This window comes from Anas acuta, chromosome W (assembly GCF_963932015.1).
Source record: "Anas acuta chromosome W, bAnaAcu1.1, whole genome shotgun sequence".
NCBI classification, from domain to species: domain Eukaryota; kingdom Metazoa; phylum Chordata; class Aves; order Anseriformes; family Anatidae; genus Anas; species Anas acuta.
The window spans coordinates 26434971-26461598 of NC_089016.1; the positions used below are offsets into that span (position 1 = coordinate 26434971).

A 26628-nucleotide genomic window follows, 5' to 3' on the forward strand; every position below is an offset into this window, starting at 1 on the left:
GGCCACTTTATGGATCAATCGACTATAACACTATCTTGCAATTAATGTTGTTTCTGAGGAGAGAAGAAAAATAGGATGAAATGTAGTATACTGATATGTTGTTTCAGCATCTTAGAGGGAAAAGGAGTGGAATTACATGCAAGTTGGCCCCTGACTTAGCCTTTGGTGTTGGCATGAGAAAAGTACAGGCTGGAGAAAAATAAAGGAAGGGTTAAAAGAGTTGTTGAAGGTGTTAAAGGTGTGGCATGTAGTATTTAACAGAGCTGTTTGAAGTTGAATGAGCAGGGAAAGAGGATGTAGGAATGTTAATAGTTCTGCCTCAATGGGAGGCTGTGATCTCAAAATCACCGGTGTGAGCCCTTTGGGGCAGAGGGACCATGACAGTCAGAGAGTTGTCACGGAAACAGAAAAGCAGTTAACTCTTAAAACAATCTGAGTTTATGAGTGAGCTCAGATTGCCAATGGGACCGCTCAGGGAACTGTTGACAATTGCATTCCCCTGACCGACCCCATGCTGAGACTATAGTCACCCCGGAAATAATGAACGATAAATACCAAAATCTGGTTAAATTGGGAATTGAGAATCTGTTCCAACAAAATCCAAAAGAAACCCCTATGGAATTTTTGGACCGACTATGAAATGCAATGGAAAACAAAACAAAACAAACAAACGAAACTGGAGAAAATAGGGGCTAAATTAGAACAAGGAAAATGGACGCTGCCAGACAGGCGAGAGATACTGCCAAAAGCTTATGCAAAGCAAATATTGGGACGTTTGCATGCACAAACACATTGGGGTACAAAGGTGTTAAGTGATCATTTACTAAAACAATTTGGTTGCATTGTTTTTTGTTTTTTTTTTGAAATAGCAAAGCAAATTACATAACCGTTGCTTAACTTGTCAGAAGATAAATAAGAAAGTGTTTCAACAAGCAGCCACGGGAGGGAGAAACAAAACAAAACAGCTTATAGGCCTTTTGAGAAAGTACAAGTTGGTTTCACTGAATTGCCCAAAGTAGAGAGGATAAAATATCTATTGGTAATAGTAGATCATTTAACACAATGGGTAGAAGCTTATCCCGTAGCACGAGCTACGGCACAAATGGTGGTAAAAATTCTATTAGAACACCTGATACCTAGATATGGGATAATCCAGTACATTGATTCTGACCAGGGCACACACCTTACTTCTAAAATAATAAAATTATTATGGAAATCATTAGGTATTCAGTGGGAATACCATACTCCGTGGCACCCACAAAGCTCAGGAAAAGTAGAAAGACTGAATCAAACAATAAAACAACAATTGGCTAAATTAATGATCGAGACACAAATGCCCTGGACAAAATGCTTACCATTGGCACTTTTAAACATAAGAAATAAACCACACAGTGAGACTGGATTATCACCATATGAAATGTTATATGATATGCCTTATTCTCAAGTGATGACTCTAGGGAACAATGTAGTTGAGGATTGTAGCATCCAGAAATATATAATTACTCTTGGAAGGAGATTACAAGAGCTAAGAGAAACTGGAATGATGCCTCAAACACCATCTTTAGGATTTGCTATTCATAAGACACAACCAGGAGACAAGGTCTTAATAAATAAACCTGGAGGGAAGAATCACTGAACCCCCGATGGGAGGGACTGTACCTTGCTTTACTTACTACAGAAACAGCTGTGAGAACCGCAGAAAAGGGTTGGACCCACACATCCAGAATAAAAGGACCAGTAACTACCGAAACCTGGAGGGTTGAGTCCGCTTCTAAAACTCAAGCTAAAGAACAACTAATATTCTGGCAACGAGGCTCTGCATGAATTAAGGATGCCAAATAAAGGGGACAAGCCTGAAGGGAGGAAAGGGAGAAGGCAAGACCGGGGCAGGACCCTCCACTGTGGTGTGTATGGTCTACCGAGGGAGGCAACCCCTATGGGTATTGACTGCCGAGTGAGAGGGCCTCGACCAGACTTCTCCCACACTAAGGTCAGGTTGTCCCAAGAAAATAACATAAGAACCTTTTTTTTTTTTTTTAAACCCATATAAAATTGTGATTCGTTTTCCAGGAGCTGGATCACCCTGACAGGCTGAATGGTAACACAAGCCCAAATGGACCCTGAAAGCGGGCCCAACCCCTTGATTGAAGGTGTTTGCCTATTATGATCCAGCTACGCGGGCAGAAGATGGATCCTGGGGCTATAGGACCCCAGTATATATACTTAATAGAATAATTAGGTTACAAGCTGTAATAGAAATAGTTATAAATAAAACCGGAGATGCACTTGGATTAATTGCAAAGCAAAATACCAAGATGAGAACTGCTTTGTATCAAAATCGCTTAGCTTTGGATTATTTACTAGCACAAGAAGGAGAAGTCTGTGGAAAAATTAACTTTAGTAATTGCTGTTTAAAGACTGATGATGAGGGTGTTTCTTCCTAGTAGCTGGTAGAATGCTATGTTCTGGCTTAGGATGAGAAGAGTGCTGATAATATGCTGATGTTCTAATTGTTGCCGAGCAATGCTTACAGCGAGCCAAGGACGTTTCAGCTTCTCACTCTGTCCTGCCAGTGGCCAGGCTGGGGGTGCAAGAGCTGGGAGGAGGGCCGGACTGCTCGGGGTTAGGCTGGGTATCAGACAGCAGGTGGTGAGCAATCGCATTGTGCATCACTTGTTTCATACACATTATTACTAGTAATACTATTATCATCATTATTGTCATTATTGTTCTTGTTATTAATATTTTCTTGTCTTTATCTCAACTCACAGGCTTCACTTTCCCATTTCTCTCTCCCATCCTAGAGAAGGAAGGGGGGAGGTGAGCGAGCGGCCGTGTGTTGTTTAGCTGCCCGCTAGGTTAAACCACAACAGAAAGAAAAGCTGTAAATGAACTTGTAAAAGAAATGAAGAAAAGTGCACGTGTCCCGGTTCAAATTTGGAATGGAATCGATCTAAGAGGATTATGGAAGGGGGCTTTATGGGGGGTTATTGGTTTGCTAAAATAAGGGTGGTTGTATTGGGGATATGTGGAGGATTGTTAATAATTCCGTGTTTAATACCCTGTATTACCAGACTAATACACTCGGTTATACAAGGAATGCAAATATCTGCGGTACCTGTTGACCCAGCACCAGGAAAAGAGAAAACCCATTACCTGATGATAATAAAACCAAATAAAGATCCAGAATTGGTTTCAATTGGCATCAATTGGGCAAGTATTGACTTGATTAGAAAGGAAAACACGAATCAATGCCATGAAAAAGGAGATGGGGGATTGTGAGATATGTTCATCTGATTCGTGTCAGTATGGAACAGTGCTAGGGCAACATGGTATGATGAATGTGACCTTCTGTCTTACATACCCTTGTATAAGCACAAGTCTAAGAAAAACAGAGTGGTTAATGTATATAGTTCCTGTATCTTGCAAAGGAATGTTTTAGCAATTCGTGTCAATAGAGAGCTTGAAGGGAAATGTATTTGTAGTTTTTTTCCTTGAAGTCTCTGATATCTGGGGAGTTTCAGAATAACTGCTAACTATTATGACTATTGCATGGGACACTATGCAAGTTTCTGATATCTGGCCAGGAGATTAAGGAGATGGGGAGAGCTGAAGAACAACTAAAAGACAAAGCTTGCAGGGGATGTTGCACAAGTCTCTGACATACAGCCAAGTTGGACAAAGGAGAAGGACAAGAGGGAGGAAGACTATGAGCCTTCAGCACGAGAGACCCCCAGAGGGACCACCGGAGACTGATACGCATGCTCCAGTAGGAGGGTTTGGATTCCGGAAACTAATTATAATAACCCTGTGGTTTTTTTTAGAAGTAGTAATGCATATGTATTAGCCTAGGAGCATAAAAATCAGCTGCTTGATATAACTGGTGTGCGTCTTGGTGGAGCAGAGACTCCCGGCGCACCCAGCACTGTTTGCTTACCTCTATTCCTTTAATAAATTGTAAACTTTGATTATAGTCCTATTTTGAAGACTGAGCCATTTATTACACTACCAAAACAAAAGAGCGCTCCAGGCAGAATATAACAATATTTTCACTGGTCCTTACTGAGAAGCAGTACACAGCACAGCATCCAAACTGCACCTCGCTAGCCACCACCACAACACCCAAACAGTATTTGAGCTGGCAGTGTGAGAACTTGGATACAACCGTGTGTGTTGATGCAGAAGTAGCAATTGTGGCAGCCTTTGCACTTATACTTACATCATGGCCAGGTCAGAGACAGCCTTATCCCCTCCTAAACGCTCAGAGTCAAGCTAGCCTGCTGCTACCATGCCCTGGTTAGTCCCGCTGCTACAAGTCCTGCTCTAACTGGGATGATCCAAGCACACAAGCCAAGCACGATTACCTCTTTGCACCAGTCTCACAGCCCAAATTGCTCAGTATGCAAATACTTGTCTTATTAGACCTATTGACACAGTAAGTAGGAGACACCTCCCCTTCCACAGCCCTCTTGTTTGCCTGAAATACACACTAGCCATAGAGCACATGCTGTGGTATTTACAGAGCAACATCCCTTGTTTTGGGATAGTAAAAAAACTAAGTGCACCCAGACTAGATGAGCTGAACTGACGGCTGTCAGTTTAACCTCAGCACCTAGACTAAGGAATAAAAACTTTCTTGTTTCTTCCCAGTATGTTAATTTTCTAATACACTGCTATAACCTCTTGAATACAATCCTGCTACAAAAACATCAAGCATGTGCTGAGACACCAACTGTTTTAGAACAGTTCATAGAATAAAAAAGTGTTTCTGAAGCAAAAACACTGATGCTCATAGCATTCAGCCCAATCACAACAGTACTAGTCTAGGAAAACCTGAAAACTGACCCAGAAAGTAAAGAATCCTTCACCTTTTTTTTTTTTTAAATAGATGACCTTACTACCTGAATACTCAATTTGTCTTCTAACAGTAAATTCAATACAAAAAGCAAAAACAACATATACAAAGTAACACCCAAGCCACTGTTTCGATGGTAACATGTGGTGGTTTTACTCAGGTGGGAGGCTGAGCTCCACCTCAGCCACTCTCTCACTCCCTCCTTCCTCTTTGAGGAGGAGGAGAAAATACAACACAAAGGGCTCAAGGGTTTGAGATAAGGATGGGGATCGCTCAACAGTTATTGTGACGGGCAAAACAGACTCAGAGTAGGGAGACAGTAAGATTTATTGCCTATTGCTAACAAGCTAGAGAAGTGAGGAACAAAGGAAAGAAACCAAAAACACCTTCCCCCAAATCCGCCCTCTTCCACCTCCTCCACGCGAGCAGCACAGAGGAATGGGGGTTATGGTCAGTCTATAGAGTGGTGGAGATGAAGAGCTGTCTCGGTCACTCTCTTCCCCTGCTCCACATGGGGTTCCTCCCATGGGATGCTGTCTTTCCCAAATTGATCCAGCATGGGCTTCCCACAGGCAGCAGCTCTTCCAGAACTGCTCCAGTTATGGGTCCGTACCACGGGGTCCATCCCTCAGGAGCACACTGCTCCAACCTTAGCTTAGGAGAAAAAAGAGGGTTTATAATCTTTGAAAAAGTGGGCAGGCCACTAGGGAGGACTATAAGGATGTTGCGAGGCTGTGCAGGGACAAAATTAGGAAGGCCAAAGCTCATCTGGAGCTCAATCTGGCTACTGCCGTTAAAGATAACAAAAAATGTTTTTATAAATACATCAACACAAAAAGGAGGACTAAGGAGAATCTCCATCCTTTACTGGATGCGGGGGGAAACTTAGTTACAAGAGATGAGGAAAAGGTGGAGGTGCTTAATGCCTTCTTCGCCTCAGTCTTTAGCGGCAATACCGGTTGTTCTCTGGATACCCAGTACCCTGAGCTGGTGGAAGGGGATGGGGAGCAGAATGTGGCTCTCACTATCCACGAGGAAATGGTTGGCGACCTGCTATGGCACTTGGATGTGCACAAGTCGATGGGGCCGGATGGGATCCACCCAAGGGTACTGAGAGAACTGGCAGAGGAGCTGGCCAAGCCACTATCCATCATTTATCAGCAGTCCTGGGTATCGGGGGAGGTCCCAGTTGACTGGCGGCTAGCAAACGTGATGCCCATCTACAAGAAGGGCCGGAGGGCAGACCCGGGAAACTACAGGCCTGTCAGTTTGACCTCAGTGCCAGGGAAGCTCATGGAGCAGATCCTCTTGAGAGTCATCACGCAGCACTTGCAGGGCAAGCAGGTGATCAGGCCCAGTCAGCATGGGTTTATGAAAGGCAGGTCCTGCTTGACGAACCTGATCTCCTTCTATGACAAAGTGACGCACTTAGTAGATGAGAGAAAGGCTGTGAATGTGGTCTACCTTGACTTCAGCAAGGCTTTTGACACCGTCTCCCACAGCATTCTCCTCAAGAAACTGGCTGCTCTTGTCTTGGACTGGCGCACGCTTCGTTGGGTTAGAAACTGGCTGGATAGCCGGGCCCAAAGAGTCGTGGTAAATGGAGTCAAGTCCAGTTGGAGGCCAGTCACCAGTGGCGTTCCCCAGGGCTCGGTGCTGGGACCGGTCCTCTTTAATATCTTCATTGATGATCTGGATCAGGGCACTGAGTGCACCCTCGGTAAGTTCGCAGATGACACCAAGTTAGGTGCGTGTGTCGATCTGCTCGAGGGTAGGAAGGCTCTGCAGGAGGATCTGGATAGGTTGCACCGATGGGCTGAGGCCAACTGCATGAAGTTCAACAAGGCCAAGTGCCGGGTCCTGCACCTGGGACGCAATAACCCCAAGCAGAGCTACAGGCTGGGAGATGAGTGGTTGGAGAGCTGCCAGGCAGAGAAGGACCTGGGAGTGAGGGTGGATAGTCGGCTGAATATGAGCCAGCAGTGTGCTCAGGTGGCCAAGAAGGCCAACAGCATCCTGGCTTGTATAAGAAGCAGTGTGACCAGCAGGGCTAGGGAGGTGATCGTCCCCCTGTACTCGGCTCTGGTGAGGCCGCACCTCGAGTACTGTGTTCAGTTTTGGGCCCCTCGCTACAAGAAGGACATCGAGGTGCTTGAGCGGGTCCAGAGAAGGGCGACGAAGCTGGTGAGGGGTCTGGAGAACAAGTCCTACGAGGAGCGGCTGAGGGAGCTGGGCTTGTTGAGCCTGGAGAAAAGGAGGCTCAGGGGTGACCTTATTGCTCTTTACAGATACCTTAAAGGAGGCTGTAGCGAGGTGGGGGTTGGTCTATTCTCCCACGTGCCTGGTGACAAGACGAGGGGGAATGGGCTGAAGTTGCGCTAGGGGTGTTTTAGGTTGGATATTAGGAAGAACTTCTTTACTGAAAGGGTTGTTAGGCACTGGAACAGGCTGCCCAGGGAAGTGGTGGAGTCACCATCCCTGGAAGTCTTTAAAAGACGTTTAGATGTAGAGCTTAGGGATATGGTTTAGTGGGGACTGTTTGTGTTAGGTCAGAGGTTGGACTCGATGATCTTGAGGTCTCTTCCAACCTAGAAATTCTGTGATTCTGTGAACCTGGGTCCCCCACGGGCAGCAGCTCCTGCCAGGTCACCTGCTCTTGTGTCGTCTCCTCTCCACGGTCCACAGCTCCTGCCAGGTCACCTGCTCTTGTGTGGTCTCCTCTCCACGGTCCACAGCTCCCGCCCGGAATCTGCTCCAGCGGGGGTCCTCCACAGGCGGCAGCCTCCGTCGGTGGAGGTCCACCTGCTCCACCATGCTCTCCTCCACAGCCTACAGCGTGGAACCCTGCTCCATCATGGTACTCCACGGGCTGCAGGGGGACAGCCTGCTTCACCATGGTCCTCACCATAGGCTGCCAGAGGCTTCTGCTCCGGCGCCTGGAGCACCTCTCCCCTGCCTTCTTCATTGACCTTGGTGCCTGCAAGGCTGTTCCTCACTCCTCTCACTCTCCCAGCTGCTGTGTAGCAGTGTGTTTTGTTGTTGTTTTTTTCTCCCTTTCTTAAATATGCTCTCACAGAGGCGCAAACACCATTGCTTATTGGCTCAGCTCTGGTCAGCATCAGGGCCCTTATCTAACATAAGCTAATAGCTTCTAGATTCTTCTCACAGAAGCCACACCTATGGCCCCCTGCTACAAAAACCTTGCCACATAAACCCACTACATTAAGCAAAGCAATTAAAGATTTTCTAACTGTTATTTAATAGGCTGATTTTTAGAAATTTCATTTGAACCACCCAGCATGGCTTTAATTGATTACTCATTTTAATAATCTATGTTACACATACAAAAAATGAGCTTCAGGGAAATGAGTCCTCTCAAACTGATACCCCATTTTCTAAAAGAAACACACACTGCAGCGCAAAATTCTTATGACACTAATCATCTGCACGACATTACACATCTCAGATGTAGGAAAGATCACTCACCCAACTGCAGGCTACTAAGCCAGATGAGTCCAATTTAGGAATAAATTAATTGCTGAGCAAAAAACAACCCAATGATATATTAAAAGCTTGACTTGCAATCCAGCTTCTCACTTGACTTTCATAGTAAGAGGCTGCAGATCTAGCATCTGCTTCAGCGAGCATCACATGAGCACCAAAACTACAGTTCAGCTTTGATTTTGAAGGGGATTTCTCAGGAGGTATTATTCGGCCATAAGAGAGGGGCAGGGATAATGGGGGATAGTCATATGCTGAACTTCAGTTTAACTAGAGAACGGGCACAGCATTAGCAAGCAGCTATGCAAGAAGGAAGCCAAGGCACTTCATTCCTAACAAAAAAGCCAGTCAGGGGATGAACAGATTAGCCTCAATGGCCAGGACATTACTCAGCAGCAACAGTAAGATTCATCCTACTGATAGGACAAGGATATCAAATTCCACTTACCATGAGAGTCAGACCCCAACTTCTTAGAAGCCATTTAGAACCTGAAAAACATTTTAAAATTGATTTAGCAACTTAATACATATAGCACTGCATAAGCCTACAATCTTATCTCTGTAATATTGGACAAGCTGCTGACACTTGCTATGTTAGACAGCAAAACGTATTTTATAGCAACAAGAACTGACCGAGTGAATAAATAACTTTGCTCAGAGTCTGACAATCCAAATAGCCAAGAAGCAGCCAGGTTGATTAGGAAGGCCAGGCTATAGATTATAGCACTCCGAGACTGCTCCTTCCCAGCCTCACCGAGCACATCCTGCCTCCCCTAGCATTAATAACCCTTCCCACTGGAAATACCACACTGATCCTCTTCAGTTTAATCCCTGTTGCTCTAAAAAGGGATACTATGATATTGGGTATGCACAGCCAGCATGGCACTTGTCTAGATATGCTGGGTAGTAAACCAATAACAATACACAATGCTGGTACGCAGTAACTGGTAGGAAGACCTCAAGTTTTTGGATATGCACAAGGAAACAATGCTAACCAGAGTCTTCATCCAGCAACCACAGAATTTAATCAACAACATCTGTGTGTATGTTTTTTGTTTGTTTGTTTTTAATTTGAGAAGTCAACGCAAATCCTACATGGCTAAGATGTTAAATGCATGATTATTCAGACAGCTTTTAACACAGAAGGCCTTCTCAGGGCTATCCTGAGAAGAGAGCTGTTTTGAAACTAGAGCGAGCTGCAGAATATTTGTTGATCAGTCAGCTAAAACCCCACTACAGGATGCTTGTGGCGCTCTCAATAACCTAGTCTAGCAGCTAAAGCAAGTACAAGAGCATCACAAGATCTTCCTTAGAACACCACAGCCTATTTCCCTGAATAACTCCATCTGTAAGCCCCCCTTTGACGTTATGCATAACAAAGATTCAGAGTTGCCCTTTGTTTCTGGAGCCCTCCAGCTGATAGACTGTCCTGCCCAACAGGCAATCTTCACACCCATGAAATTACCTGCTACACACCCACCAGCAGCAGTCAATGCTCAAAGAACAATTTGAAACCAATCTAACTTTCAAACCCATCACTCCCCAAATGAGGTCTTATTCTTCAGCCTCGATGTTTCCACTGTGGATTCCAGATGCAAACGTTACCTTAAAGGAAGGGTGTTGTGATATATGGCATAATAATTCGTGTTGAGAAGATGGTTGATATTAATAAAGAAGGGGGAAATGTGGCTATACGGGTTGGCAAGCCCCATGGCTGATGACAACATCAGACTCTTAAGGATGAGGCCATCAGGAACGTAAAAGAGTTTAGAGGGAACTCTAGAAGGGTGATTCAGGAGAGTCCATGCAGTCTCGGGTTTCTTGTTCTGCTCAAAGAAGCTTGCACAGAAAGTCGCTGGAAATAGGCACACCGGAACTGGGAAGAAGCTCAAGCTGAGAGAAGCAGACCCGCGCACACAACTGCCCCTTGCTGGTAAGCAGTTGTGCATTATGGGGAATCACACGTCCTTAGAAACAAAGACTGTCCTGGTAACCTTACAAGCTTATTCTCCTTATTAACAATCGGACAGTTGATGATCCTGAAATATGGGACCAAATTGAGGTCAAGGTGTGGGACTCTGCAACTAAAAACGACAAGGTTGCAGTGGGATTGCTCGGCACCTGGCAAGCAGTCTCTGAGGCCTTAAAGAGCCATGTGGGACCACAGTCAGACACGTGTGGTTTGCCAGATAGTGAGGGAGCTGTGGGACCCTTTACTGATCTGACTGCTACTGCCATGGGCCCCTCTGCTGCTACAGCCATCGAAGGCTTTTGCTGTTACGCCCCCTGTTGACCTGAACGTGCCTTTTGACCCGGGCCCTATTGGCCTTGAAAAGGAGATGGATATGCTTTTCTTCGATCTGGGAAGAACGGGATACATAAGGCCTGAAGACCGAGTTGCTTGACAACTTAAAGCGAGACATATTGTTCAAAGGGAATGGAAAATGGAGACTAGTATGTAATCAAGAAAAGGAGTGGAAAATGGAGACTGTGGAGTCATGGAACTTGGAGGATTGTTTGTTACCTTTTCTGATTGTACATATGTATAGGCGTACTCGATTTTAGTAAGTTATGGAACTTAAAGGATTGTTTGCTACCTTTCCTGATTGTACGTATGTATAGGCATATCGGGTTTAGTATGTAAAGCAATGTTCTGTATATTTAGAATGTTTGATGTTCGTGTGTGCGTGTTGGTGGAGCGTAGACTCCCCGCATACCCAGTGCTGTTTACTTGCCTTTTATACCTTTTAGAAATATTTGTTTTATAAATATTACAAAATTCAGATTGAGTTGAGACTTCATTTATAACAGGCTCAAGGAAATTGAAATAAGGGTGACAGTCAAGAGAAGTAACAGGCAAAACATGGAATGGATTTTTTTTATGAATGTATTAGTTGTGCAGAATTTAAGAAAGCAGCAATTGTGAGGAATATGTTTCATATTAGTGTGGTGAAGGGACGAGGGGTGGGGTGTGTGTAAATTGTCCACCTCGTCGGTGTTGTAATGATGTTATTTTCATTTTGGTGTGGGGAATTCCTTTTCTTTTTGATGGAAGTGAAGTTTGTGAAGATTGTGATAACTGTAAAGAGTATATTGTGATTATTCTAAATATGCTTTTCAGAAAGGCGAGGGGTGGAATGTAGTGGGTTTACGTGGCAAGCTTTTAGTAATAGGGGGCCATAGGGGTGTCTTCTGTGAGAAGAATCTAGAAGCTGCCTCATGTTAGGTAAGGACCCTGGTGCTGACCAGAGCCGAGCGAATAAGTGATGTTGTTTGCGCCTCTGTAAGAGCATATTTAAGAAAGGGAGAAAAAGCAACAATAACAACAAAAGTGCTGCACTTCACAGCAGCTGGGAGAGTGAGAGGAGTGAGGAACAGCATTGTAGATGCCAAGGTCAGTGAAGAAGGAGGGGGAGAGGTGCTCCAAGCGCCGGAGCAGAAGTCCCCTGTGGCCTGTGATGAGGACCATGGTGAAGCAGGCTGTCCCCCTGCAGCCAGTGGGGTAAGATTCCATGCTGCAGCCCTGCTGCCACGGTTACCACCGTGGACACCCTCTCAGCAAGAACCAGAGGGAGTGCTGGAGTGGATGTCTCCACAGTAACAGACACCACTTTGTGGGGTACTCGCGTTCATAAAGTTCCATTGAACGTCAAAGGACCAATTGGGAATAACTGTAGTGTATTGCTGTTAGGTCGATCAAGTACAACTTTAACCAGATTGTTTATTTTGCCGAGGATAATTGATTCTGAATATAATGGACAAAAAAAAAAAAAAAAAGTGAGATGCGGGATGCGGAGAGACGCATCAAAAGAAAAAGAAAAACCTAGTACCTTTGAATACTGTATCCGACTCGCAGTATGCTATAGACGTTGCTCGGCACATTGAGAGGGCGCATTTGAGACATATCCCAAAGGAAAACTTGTTCCTAAAATTTAAGGAGCTGTTATTTTCGGTAGAGCAGCAAGTGCACCTGTATTGTGTTATTCACATGCAGAGCCACAGGAATTAGATATCCTGGGAAGTGTAACAGCAACAGCATGTGTAAGGTTCAATTGCTCGCGAAAAAAATACAAACCATGAAACAAATCGTCAAAGCCACACTTGCTCCCTATTGCAATGTATCTCTTTGGTGCAATTATACAAAACTATAATAGCATCATTCCTTGCGCCAGGAGCCGCTCTGCTCAGCTGCGGGATCGACTGTGGAGCAGATGCCCCTAGGTGCACCCCCAGCATTTTCTTCAGAGGGGTCTCCACTCTCAGCCGCTCACCAAGGGAGTAGACAAGGACCTCCTGAAGCCGTGAACAAATTATTTTAAGCGATATTTTCTTGTGGTATGAATGAGAAGTGCAAGAGGCCTCTTTGTGTGACTGTGTGATTGTGCTACGCAGTGAGATGCTGAACAGAGATGCGGATAGACGCGGGACGCAATATTGTATCAGACTCACAGTATGCTGAGCAGGACCAGTTTGGGTACCAAGCCAATTTTTGAAGGCCGCCCAAGATGTCTCAAGGGACGGGGAAGTTGCTGATGGTGATTCTAATACCGCCAGCAGTGCTTGCGCTCGTGACCAAGATCGAGCCGCGACAAAATCTCTGGGTGACATGGGCTGATCAGACTGGTATATCAGAATTTCATCTGTCCATGGCCTTGTCCACAGATCCATTCAGGACTTGCCTCATAGGTATACCTGTGTATGACACTTCTGATTTTGGCCAGTATGCTACCAACAATTGCCGCAGTGCCTCATCTGTAGCTGCGTGCTCAATTAAATTAATAAATTCGCTTACTGTCCCGCTGCCTTGGGATCCACAAGAGTTACAGTTGGGTCTCAGAGGATCAGAAACACATCACAGAATTGGACTCAAACATGTTTTGTGTTCAGAAATTTACAGCAAAGATTAAATTCTGTCAAAAAACACAATCCAACAAGATGGACAAATGTGACTTTAGAAGGGCCATACGGGTACAGAAATACAAGTAACACCTGTAGTTACAATGACACTGCTAGGCAGGGTTTGGGGGCCTATGGCACAGAGACAAGGGGTAACAACTATAGCATTTGGAACAATCGTACAGCTATGGCCTTACCTCCTGATGTTTTTCTGATTTGTGGGGATAGGGCCTGGCAAGGTATCCCTGCAAATGCTATCGGAGGTCCACGTTACTTAGGTAAACTTACTATGTTTGCTCCGAGCTTGTCGCAGTTGCGTAAGATCACCAGACATAAATGGGCATTGCTCACACCGGATTGCAATGATAATGTTGAGTTGCTTGGTGGTGCAGCTAGAGCAGCATTGGCAATTTTCATTCCAGGAGCAGCAGCTGTGGCCGCACTTAATAATTTAGAAAAATTGGCATGCTGGGCCAAGAAGCAAGCCAATGCCACAACAGAAATACTTGAGGAGATGTTACTAGATCAAAATAGTCTGCGCCATGCGCTCTTACAGGATCAAGCTGCTATTGACTTCTTGCTCCTGGCTCAAGGGCATGGGTGTGAGGACTTTGAGGGAATGTGCTGTTTAAACCTTTCTGATCACAGTGAGTCAATTCATAAATCCATTACTTTCCTGAAAGAGCGCATGAGAAAGATTCAGTATGATATTAATCCTTTCGACCAATGGCTCACTGATTTGTTTGAAACGATGCCTAGATGGTTACTGGGATTAATCAAAGAGGGATTAAGGATTCTGTTTGTTGTGGTGTTAATCATCATTGCGTGTTGTATTGTAATAAATGTGGTTAAAGGGTTACTTGCAGAACTGTTACGTCAGGCTTGGTTTGCTCAAAGAGAAAAAGGGGGAATTGTTGAGGGATTTTTGAAACAGCAAGGAGGCCATGACTTGCTGCAGCTGAGCAAACCAAGCTACCAGGACAACTACGAGGAGTTCCCATGATGATGCTCCCTTATCGCCCGATTGAGGAACTAAAAATATTGTTGCCAGCAGCTGGCTTCAAGGACAAGGTCTACATGACTGCTAATCACAAGGGAGTTGTCTTCTTGCAGGTGGGGTTGTTTTCTTGTAGTTGTTTGTCTGAGTGCTTTTGACCAATAATCTTGCGTGAAACACCATCTGCCCCTTTTAAGTTCACTATAAAAGTTAGGCTATTCGGGCAATAAAATGGAGCATGATCTGACCATACTGGTGTCTGTCATGCTTTTGGCCCTGCCTCCTGCAACAATCAAGAGTCATCAGGAGGTGCAAGCAATGTGTGATGTTGCGCTAAGAAAGTATGTCTGTGTAGGAATAAACACTTCAGTGAAGCACATATGCAGAGGATGTACCATATATCAAAAAAGTAAATAAAAAGGTCATCCGTAACCCACCCAGAGGGGGACGGGAGCCAGGGATTCGACTTTTTCCAAAGTATACAGGTAGACTTCACTGAGTTAGTTTTGTCCTAACTGACCGCGTGACTGGATGGGTGTAAGCTTTACTGCAAGGGTTAAAGCAGGCCTTAGAGACTGAGTGGGATTTTCACACCCCCTGACACCCCTCCCCTTCTGGGAAGGTGGAGCAAATGAACCAGACATTAAAGAAGCTATTAACTAAATTAGTGTTAGAAACCCAACTTCCTTGGGTAAAATGCTTACTCCTACAGGTTCAAACAGCACCAAGAAAGGATATAGGAATTTCACCATGTGAGATGCTGTTCGGGTCGCCCTATCTGGGCAGAAGGGATGAGATACCACAATTCAAAACGAGAGAGTTTTCTTACCAACTGTATTCTGGGGTTGTCCTCTTCTTTGTCATCTCTCAGGACCCATGGGCCATGGGTCCTGACATGTCCTAGTACATGGGTAAACCCCACCTTTGGAATTCTCCATTCACCACCATCAGCCAGGAAATTGGGTCCTCATTCGGACCTGGAAAGAATCAACTCCGGCCTGAATGGGAAGGACCAATACTAACCACAATAATTTTGCCTACCAGGGAGGGCAAAGTTCTCAGTATCTCTTCTACCTTGTGCTAATTCTTGCCAGAGCCTAGAGCGCACTCTTCTCTAGGGACAGTGTTAATTGCAGTCCCCGTCTCCCTTCCTGGAGCGACTGCTGCTGCCACCGGTGCAATACTAGGATTATAGGGAGCATAACTTGACTCCTCCGAAAAAGGAATCTTATTGTTTACATATAAATTTAAAGCCTGAATTTTCATCAGACCCGTACTTTGGCCAAAACACTGCTGTTTCCTTAATTGGAAATTTTGTCCAGACTGATACACAATATTTGACCAATTTTTTCTTTTATCATCTCCTCTAATTTTGAGATTATGTTTCCAATTTCTTATCATTCTTCAGGAAGAACTGTCAGTAGGCACTCCCCCAGGGATACCTCCCTGTCCCCTGGAACTCATGTTTCCCATTTTTCCTAGCCCTTGCTGGTGTGCTGCTACAGAAGTTTCCCTCCTGCAGGGTACCACACACTAACATTCTGATTCTGGAAAATGGGGGTGTACTGCCAAACACTTCACCGTGCAAGGGCTTACCGTACACCAAATTTCCTGAGACTCTTCCTTTCTCTCCCTTATCTCACACTTTGTCCATCTCCAGCCGCACCCCTCGCAGAGCTACGGAACTGCGGATCAGGACTCCACACTCGCTTTGTATAAAAGTACGTCTCACTCACACATCACACAGAGTCTCACGCAACCCCCAAGGCAATACTTAGTATTTCTTACCTTGGTCTGTGCACAGAGTGACCGGGTCAATTCTTAAACCCCAGAGTGCCTACCTTCTTCCTTCCCCCACTACTTCACGGATCCTGCCTCTTTAACCACTCTCGGGCCCTCTGTCAACTCTCCGCAGAAACTCCACCGTCAATGCACAGGACCACTGAAATCAGCGGGGCATGCCTTCCTGCTGCTGTGGCAGTGGGGCTCCCCAGTAGGTGACTGGATCCCGGACGAGCCCCCAAATTGTCAGAAACACTCCACAGCCAATAACTTAGGCTCAGGCGAGGATCTCAGTGAAGTAGTAATTTATTCACGATTGCAATGGCGGGCACCCCACAAGCAGGAGAGCACGCCTACTAGTTCCAAAACACAGTTCATATACTTTTTGATGACAGAACCCTCCCCTGTTTCCCCACTGAGTGGATAATCCAGGTTCACAGTCTATCTGATGCTTCACAAACAATGCATGGCCTTCAGTTCCTGGCCTGTTAAATTTCAAATTTCTTTTGACATTTTTACAGCTTGAAGTGGTAATGTTTCTTCACGTATCTGACTTAACACCGTGATTTTTCACCTAATTGTCCTAAGGATTCTGGTTGTCCGCAATTTACAAGGTTGCCTGCTAAGCTTTCTTATCCCTTCAAGCATATCTCAATACCACATTCCTTTACTCTAAGGAATGTAACTCTGCAAAAACACTTCTATTCCCACAGAGGACTACCACCTATAAAGAAGACTTTAACTCTTCAGCACATAAAGATTCAAGATAATACAGTGGAAACGTAAAATCAGGAGCGGCATAGGGAAGAGGAAGCCAAACACTTGACCCCCAAACCCCTAAAACAGAAGCTGGAAGCTCTCCAACAAGGATTTCGGTACTGGAGGAAAGAAGATTGCTTCTGTTCACTTGGATTTCAGAGCTTCCGGAAAGGCGAACTCCCCAGGGGTTGAGCACACGCACTGCCTCGCCCCGGGCCGGGCAGCACTGCCGTCCCGCTCCCCTCCACCGCATGCTCCCAAGAGCCCCCCCCCCCCCCGGCCCCATAACGGCGACGGATGCCCCCCCCACCCCCCCGGCCCCATAACGGCGACGGATCCCCCCCCACCCCCCCCCTTCCCCTTCCCCTTCCCCCTCCCCCTCCCCTTCCCCCAACCTTAACCGTTACCTTGCGGCCCCCAAACGGCCGGCCGCCCACCGCTGGCCCCTAGGCTCGTCGCTGGCCGCTAGGCTAGGCTCGCCGCACCCCTCCGCCGCCGGCCCCACCACCGAGCGCTGCCATCTTGTCTGTCTGTCTGTCTGTCTGTCTGACCGCCGCCCCGGTGACTCGCTAGCGTCACACTGCCGGTGACGCCACGAGGCGGGGTGGGAAGAGGGATGGCGGCGGTGAAATAGCGGCGGGGCGGGGCGGGGTGGGAGGGAGCGGAGGCCGGGCTCTCTTGAGCGGCGTGGGGGACGACTAGGTTTTCTTGATAGAGGCACAGACGCTAAAAGCACACATAATAAAAAGTACAGCCACCTCGGGTTTAATAAAGGAATGAATAAACGTAAATACCTCCATCTGCCCTTTGGTTGCCCTGAAATGCGGAAGTTTGGTGATACAACAGGGCACCTGCAAGCACCTTGTCCCCGAGGCTGAGTTGACTTGCGGAAAATCAGTAAAATTGTAAAGTAGGTATGTTTATTCAGCGCTGGGCAGCACGGAGGAGTAGTCCCACCAAAGTCGTGCGCACCTGACGAGGCAACTTGCCTTGGTTATATGCAGCAAAGAGTTACATATGCATGAAGTTTCCCAATACGCCTATACATATGCATAACCCGCTTCGTATTAAAATTATTTCCAAGGAGTCATTTCCATAAACTCCTCCCATCTGCGCTTGCACAGTGTATCCTGGTGGTGGTCATCGGGGGTCGTGGGGATGAAGGTTGATGACTCTTCCTCGTCACCGCTAGCTGACCTCTTGTCTTTGCGCAGACTCAGTTGCTCCTTGGCTCTTGTCCATCGGCAGGACCAGTTTGTTATATGTGGAATAATATTTTGTGTCAAGAAAATGGTTGATATTAATAAAGAAGGGGGAGATGTGGGAGTGTGGCCATGGGGGTCGGAAAGCCCCATCGCTGATGATAACATCAGACTCTTAACGATGAGGCCATCAGGAATATAAAAGAGTTTAGAGGGAACAAAGAAGGGTGATTCAGGAGACTGATTAAGGAGGTATTGGGGAGGCATTGGGGAGGCAAGGACAATCCCCAGACATGGACTGTATATCTCGAAACAAGACACTGAAACTCATGATAAGGAAGCGGCAGACGGACAGAGAAACAAACGTAAGGACTATAAATCTCAAAACTGGACATTGGAATTCATTATAAAGATACAACAAACGGAAGAATTGGCAACAACCAGCTCTCGCAATTAAGAAACGTGCCAATTCAGCAGATTCCTGACCAAAGGTGAAAAGTACACTGAGGAAGACTCGGGGTCTTCCTCCCAGAGACCCCTGCCCACGTCCCAAAGACCCCTGCCCACAATTCTTGGAAGGCTCTACGCAGGCGCAAGGTGCCAAAAGGCTAATTAGCATGAGAAGCGAGGGAAGGCGGGGATAGGTAATGCATATGTATAGGTGCTTGTAGAATATTGATAGATTGATTGTATAAATTCAAGACTGCTTTTTGCTTTGGGTATGCACGATAGGTGGAGAGATCCCCCGTGCATCCAGCGCTGCAATAAAGAATATACCACTTAAAGGAATTTCGGCTTCGATCTTTGAATCAATCTGGCACCCCAGATGGGACTACCTCTCTGCCGGTCCGCAGGACCCGCTGGGGACAGGACTCCCTAGGGTACCCCCGGGATTTCCCGGAGGGACTCCTCGACTCACCGGATCACTGCGGAGGCAGACAAGGACCCCATCATTGTAAGTGAGTATATTCTTTATTCTGGTTTGGTTTTCTGGTAGACCGGTCATCTGGGACTGTCCAGTAAGTCGGAAGGTGACTTCTGCAGGACAGTGTTTGGTATATACTTTGTGGTTAGTACCACAAGTATATCTGGGGACCTTGAGGTCCATCTGTATCTGGAACTGTCTGTAAGTCAGAAGGTGATCTTCTGCGAGGCAGTGTTTGGTATATACTTTGTGGTAAGCACCATAAGTATATTTGGGGACCTTAAGGAAAGAGCTCGCTTTAAGGTCCATCTGGAATTGTGTTGTTTATTTCGGTTTTCTGACTCATGGAGTATGGTATTTAACTCTGGTTATTGTTACTGTGATTTTGGCTATTTTTCTGGTGGTAATAGTAGGTTCGTGGCATTGTTATAAGAAAGATATCGTTATGGTGTTACACAGTTCGGTTTTCTGACTTATCGCATGTGGAATTTGACTCTGACTATTGTTATTGTGATTTTAGCAATATTGCTGGTAATAGTAGCTTTGTGACATCGCTACTGAAAGATATTGCGTGCCTGTAATTTTGTGAGTGATACGCTTTTGTAAGTAACACGTGTATTCTGAAAGTGTAAACTGGAAAATGGGGGGGCGAGTAAGCAGTGAAATTCCTAAGAAAAGTGCGTTAGGATGTGTTTTGAGTCACTGGAAGGATATTGGAGGATCTGCCGGTGGAAGGAAAACATTGATAAAATATTGTAATCAATGGTGGCCGCTTTATAAGCTGGAATGTGGAGAAAAGTGGCCCCTAAATGGAACTTTAAACTCTAATGTTTTGCTACAGTTAATGTTGGTTTTGAGAAGGAGAATAGGATGAAATGTTGTATACTGATGTTGTTTCAGCATCTTGGTGGGAAAAGGTACGGAATTAAGTTGGCCCCTGACTGAGCCTTTGATGTTGGCATTAGAGAAGTACAGGCTGGAGAAAGATAAAGGAAGTGTTAAAAGGGTTGTTGAAAGTGTTAAAGGTGTTTGAAGTTGAATGAGCAGGGAAAGAGGATGTAGGAATGTTAATAGTTCTGCCTCTGCTCTAGGCAGAGATCTTAAAATCATGGGTGTTAGCCCTTTGGGGCAAATGGATCATGATGGGTCTGAGAGAGAGTTGTTATGGAAACAGAAAAACAGTTAACTCTTAAAACAACCTGAGTTCATGTGCGAGCTCAGATTACCGATGGGACCGCTCAGGGAACTGTGGACAACTGCATTCCCCTGACCGACCCCACTGAGACCCTAATCATCCCTAAAATTATGAACGGCTAAGTAAATACTAAAATCTGGATGAATTGGGAATTGAGAATATGCTTCCAACAAGGTCTAAAAGAAACCCCTATGGAATTTTTGGACCAACTCTGAAATATAATGAAAATAAATAAATAAATAAAACAAAACGGTTTGGACCTGGCTTCGGAGGACAAATTGACTAGCCTTTTTCTAGGGTAATCATTGGTCCCTGATTTCAACAGGAATAACGGGGACCTGGGGAATCTACCCTAGCGGATCCTCCACTGATTATAATGAAGCTAGGGGAGGAATGGAAGTGAAATTTCTTATTGATATGGGGCAACGTATTCAGTTCTAAATCAAGCATTAATGCCTTCACAGAATTATTATGTTAGGGTAAAAGGTGTGTTGTGGTTTAACCCGGCTGGCAGCTAAACACCACGCAGCCGTTCGCTCACCCTCCCCCTCCCTCTCTGGGACGGGGGGAGAGAAATGGAAAGTGAAGCCCGTGAGTTGAGATAAAGACAGTTTAATAAGACAAGATAATAATAATAATAATAGTAATAATACAATGATGATAATAGTACCACTACTAATAATATGTACAAACAAGTGATGCACAATGCAATTGCTCACCACCCGCTGACCAATGCCCAGCCTAACCCCGAGCAGTCCGGCCCCCTCCCCCGGCTAGCCACCCCTATATATATTGTTTAGCATGACATCAGATGGTATGGAATACCCCTTTGGCTAGTTTGGGTCACCTGTCCTGGGTCTGTCCCTTCCCAGCTCTTACTGCACCCCCAGCCTGCCTGTTGGCAGGACAGAGCAAGAAGCTGAGATGTCCTTGGCTTGGTGTAAGCACTGCTCTGCAACAATTAAAACATCAGGGTGTTATCAACACTCTTCTCATCCTAAGCCAAAACGTAGCATTCTACCAGCTACTAGGAAAAAAAATTAACTCTATTCTAACTGAAACCAGGACAAGGTGTAACCGAAAAGGCTTATTTTTGTGAACCTTTGAAGTACAAGTTAGGGAAACAATGGGGCATACACAGATTTTTATATATGCCTAACTCCTCATGGGCACTCTTAGGTAGAGATTTATTAGAGCAATTAGGAGCAGAAATTGTCATTGAAAAAGGGAAAATGAAATTAAGAATAGGAGAAGAACAACTAATAAATGTGTTAAGCTTGGCACTAATACAAACTGACCCTAAAAGTGAAATACCTTTAGAGATCACAGATCAATATGTCCAGGAGTTTGGGCTACCGAAGTCCCTGGAAGAGCAAAAATGTGACCTTAATAATTATTAAATTAAAGCCAGGAGAGAAACCCGTTAAGGTTAAGTAATATCCTTTGAGGATAGAAGATAGGAAAGGAATTAAAGAGATAATTGATAAATTTTTACAGTATGGATTATTGATTGAATGTGAATCAGAATACAATACACCCATATTGCCAATTAAAAAGGCAGACGAAAAAAAGCTATAGGTGAGTTCAGGATTTGAGGGCCATAAGTAAAATCACTGAAGACATACACCCTGTGGTAGCAAACCCTTATACGCTATTGACCAAGTTAAGGGACGAGTTGGTCTGGTTTACCGTACTGGATTTAAAGGATGCCTTCTTTTGTTTAACCTTGGCCCCAGAAAGCCGAAACCTCTTTGCCTTTGAATGGGAAAATCCTGACTCAGGACGAAAAGTCCAGTTGACAGGGACAGTGCTTCCTCAGGGGTTTAAAAATAGCCCTACGATTTTTGGTAATCAACTTGCAAAGGAACTTGAATCCTGGGAAGCCCCCAATTCTGCAGGGGTCCTGCTGCAATATGTTGATGATCTCTTGATTGCTACCGAAGACGGGGAAGCTGCATACAGTGGACGGTGAGCCTCCTTAATTTCCTAGGAATGAATGGATACCGGGTTTCACAACAGAAGGCACAATTGGTTCAAACCCACGTGACGTACCTAGGATTTGAGATCTCAGGAGGACAACGTGAATTAGGGACGGAACGCAAGGAAGCAATCTGTCGTACCCCAGAACCACAGACTGTTAAAGAATTACGAACTTTCCTAGGAATGACAGGTTGGTGCAGATTATGGATCAACAATTATGGATTAATTGTAAGGCCTTTGTATGATTTAATTAAAGATAACTGCATAAGACTAATATGGACAGGAGAAGCCCGAGCAGCCTTTAAGAAGCTTAAGATGGAGTTGATGCGAGCCCCAGCTCTTGGTTTACCAGATTTGTCTAAACCCTTTTGGTTATACTCCTATGAAAGACAGGGTATGGCCTTAGGGGTACTAGCACAAAAGTTGGGACCTTACAAAAGGGCAGTGGCTTATTTCTCTAAACAATTGGATGAAGTAAGTAAAGGATGGCCAGGCTGCCTGCGAGCAGTGGCAGCTGTAATTATGAATATACAAGAAGCCCGGAAATTTACAATGGGGCAGAAGATAACAGTGTTTGTCTCACACACTGTGTCAGCAGTTTTAGAACAAAAGGGGGCTCATTGGTTATCTCCTCAGAGATTTTTGAAATATCAAGCAATATTGGTAGAACAGGACGATGTGGAAATTGTGATAACTAATATTGTGAATCCAGCCTCTTTTCTTAGTGATGCTCCAGCGGAACCTGTGATTCACGATTGTTTAGAAACTATGGAGACTGTGTATTCCAGCCGACCAGACCTTAAGGAGGAGCCCATGGAAGATGCAGAAGAAACTTGGTTCACGGATGGGAGCAGTTTTGTTACACAAGGACAACGTAAAGCTGGATATGCTATAACAACTACTCAGCAGGTAATTGAGTCTAAGCCTTTACCCCCTGGAACATCAGCTCAAAAGGCGGAGATAGTTGCTCTCACGAGAGCATTGGAACTGGCAGCTGGAAAAAGGGTAAATATTTGGACAGATTCTAAATATGCATTCGGCGTGGTACATGCTCACGGAGCGATTTGGAAAGAACGTGGATTACTGACTGCTCAGGGAAAACAGATAAAACATGCTGAAGAAATTTTAAAATTGTTAGAGGCTGTAAAACAACCAGAAAAAGTGGCTATTATGCATTGCCGAGGGCATCAAAGAGGATCCACCGACTTTGAGATTGGGAACAGATTGGCTGATAAAGAGGCAAGAAGGGCGGCGGAAAGAGGCCAAGTGGAAGTGCTTGCTTTAATACCAGACGGTAAAATTCAGGCATTAGAGAAAGGACAGGCTCCTAAATATTCAAAAGAAGATTTAAAGTTGATCGAAGATCTAAAAGGGAAGCTGAATGTTGATGGGTGGGCTCATTTGAAGGACAACAGGGTTGTTATGCCCTCTAATTTGGTGTGGCCTATGGTTTTGGGGGAACACAATAAAACCCATTGGGGAGCCGATGCCCTGTATAAACTATTAAATCGAGTCTTGGTAGCAAGAAATCTGTATACCACAATAAGGCAGGTAACCCAACAATGTGACACCTGTATGCGTCATAATCCCAATACAGGAAATAGGGTGACATTTGGTGTCATTGATAAAGGGAACTATCCTGGGCAGCATTGGCAAATTGATTTCTCGGAACTACCAAGAAAAGGGGGGTATCGGTACCTATTAGTTTTAACAGATACCTTCTCGGGATGGCCCGAGGTCTTCCCTTGCAGAACTAATAAGGCTAAGGAGGTAATTAAGGCATTATTGAATGAAATAATACCCCGATTCGGGATCCCAGCAACCATTTCCTCAGATAGAGGCTCGCATTTTGGTGCAAAGATTGTTCAGCGAATAAGCCAGGCTTTAGGGATAGATTGGCATCTTCACACTCCTTATAGACCACAGGCAAGTGGACAGGTAGAAAAAATGAACCATTTAATTAAACAACAAATAGCTAAAATCGGACAAGAGGCTAATTTGTCATGGCCTCAATCCCTCCCTTTAGCATTACTCAGAATTAGAGTTAAACCTAGAGTAAAAGAGAATTTGAGCCCCTTTGAAATTTTATATGGAAGGCCATATCAATTTCTATTTAGTGGGGAGGATCTAACGCAGCTGGGATCAGAATATTTATATACTTATATAACTGAACTTCAAAAACAATTAAATAAAGTACATAAATTTGTGTTAGGGACCAGAGCTAGAGGGTTGGATCAACCAATCCACCCCTTTAAGCCTGGAGACTATGTATATATAAAGACTTTTTCAGGACAACCCCTAGAGGAAAAATGGAATGGACCGTATCAAGTGTTGCTGACAACTCACACTGCTATCAAGATTAGAGAACAAGCTGCTTGGATCCACTATTCCCGAGTGAAGAAGGCTCCAGGAGCTCCTTGGAAAGTAACACCAGGTGACGATGAACTGAAACTAAAGCTTAGTCGATCAAAATGAGGACATTAAGGTTGAGAGTATTTGGTAATATGGTTGGCAGAAGATTTGTTCAGAGAATTGTTTTGTTTTTATGGCTTATATTTGTAATTGTGATTCAAGAAGGTGCCTCTGTGATAATAGAGAATGGTGGGTGGCCTTGGACTGAAGCCGTAACAACAGAGGATAAGAATCTTAATGGAAGGTTATCAGTCATGGTCATCTGGCGAACAAATGTTAACTATTTATATAAACCATCAGAATGGCAAAAATTAGGGGAAGGGTGGACACACCAAAGAACCATAGGAGATGAAATTAAAATAGGGTGTCAAATGTTTAATGGAACGACTGACGAGAAAGCAACGGGGATTCTGGTTAAACCGATTTCCAAAAATGGACAACAAGAGGGTTGTATTCGCCCAGGTAAATTGGATTGCTGGTATAATTTTACATTAACAGAGAATGTAGAAATCAGCTGTTTTTGGAATAATAATAATGGCCAACAGTCCAAAGTCAATAATGGTGAGGGCCTCATGTTAAATTTTACAATATATGCGGCACTTCCTACAACAGTGAGACCCTCTACAACCCACACCCCACCTCTAATCAAACTGGAACCCAAAATTTATGAAACTGGCCCATATGTAGTAAGGAACACGGGCCAACAGCAATTGTTATTTAATCCAGAATGGTCACTCAAGCGTGTTGAGTTGCTAATACAAATCAACATCTCGGCAGTTCAACCAGCCTGTTCTCCTTTCTTAAGAACATCATTTGAAGACTGGACAATATGGTCACAGAAGCAAGTGCACTTCAGGGGCAGGACACGAAGAGACTTAACTGGAATGCTAGGAACAGGGTTAGGAATTTTAAATGGAATTGATTCAGAAATATTAATGAATAAGCTAGCCACAGCAACAAGTGATTTGACAAAATTAAAACAACCCTTACAATCATCCTTATTGGCATTGGGAACTAGCCAATGGCAAGTTTCAAAGGTGTTACCGAAATGGGAAAATGCAGAAGACCAAGACCACAAACTAATAATAGATGCACTTAGTATGATTCAAGATAATGTATCCTTAGCTCTTAGTTGTATGCAAGCACAGTTATGGTTGCAGGCAACGGCTGCCCTGATTATTAGGGAAGGAAGTGAAGGCATTTTTCCAGCTGAAATCCGAAAGGCAGTTTGGGACAATGCCAATGATTTTGAGAAGAAGTTCCAGTCTTGGTGGACCCTGGTGAATTTTACTTATGATCCCGTTGTTAACATGGCTACTGCCTTCGTGCTTACTATACGTAATGCTACAGTTTATGTTATACACCCAATCCTTGCACTAGGATTAAACCATGAGAAGACAGTGCTTTATCCTTCAGAGCATAGAACATGGGCACGAATGGAGAATGGGAAATGGCAGTCCGTAAATCTAGAATCATGTGTTACCCGGGAACAACAAGGATTTATTTGTGAAAGTAATACAATTGATGCTCAGGACGTATGTTTTGACACGGAGCAAGGTATCTGCCACTTTGAAATTCATCCAAATACTAGTCAAAAGACTGTGCTTGTATATGTTGGTAAAGGGTGCGTGTGTTTAAGAACTGCTTGTGATTTTGTAGAAATAGACAAGGAGAATATAACTCTCCATTGTTGCCGACGGAAGGAAGACCCAGCACATCAATATGAGTGAACAGTGAACTTCAACTTTAATGGATAGCTCAGTCGTCTTTTATCTAGTTTGAACATAATCAACTCATACATATTGCAGAAACTAAGCTCAGGATTGGTTAACACTTCCTGGGCTTTTCAGTCTGGTCCTCCTTCTTTTGGCTACCTGTCCCACCTTAGGGACTTTCCCGATGGCCCAAGGGCATCGTGTCCTTGAGCCTGATTGGCTCTCAGCCAGCTGCATACGTGCCAAGGCTCATGTGAGTTGAGTACGGTGCTTCACCAGCCCATTGTCTCCCAACTGCTCAACATTCACATGTCCTGCCTCACTTAACGATTCCTCCACAATTCCCCCGTTTTTATTTTGCAGCAACTATAATCAATATAACTATAAGTAGAAAACGAAGTTCCTCTTT

The 26628-nt window shown here is 44.7% G+C and overlaps 1 protein-coding gene and 1 long non-coding RNA gene across 2 annotated transcripts; both read left to right on the forward strand.

Annotated features, from left to right (window-relative positions):
- Positions 1 to 7: 7 nt before the first annotated feature.
- Positions 8 to 3880, forward strand: LOC137846748 (uncharacterized). The gene is made up of 2 exons (XR_011090630.1): positions 8 to 1990; positions 2071 to 3880. It is a non-coding gene; the product is annotated as an uncharacterized lncRNA (long non-coding RNA).
- A 14364-nt stretch (positions 3881 to 18244) lies between these two features.
- On the forward strand, positions 18245 to 26234 carry LOC137846939 (uncharacterized). Its single transcript, XM_068665040.1, has one exon. It carries the CDS (start codon positions 24564 to 24566, stop codon positions 26232 to 26234), a length of 1671 nt encoding a protein of 556 aa, XP_068521141.1. The 5' UTR covers positions 18245 to 24563.
- The last annotated feature ends 394 nt before the right edge of the window (positions 26235 to 26628 follow it).

What these genes read in the sequence shown, in the direction of transcription:
- LOC137846939 (XM_068665040.1), top strand. Translation starts at nt 24,564, where the DNA reads ATGAGGACATTAAGGTTGAGAGTATTTGGTAATATGGTTGGCAGAAGA.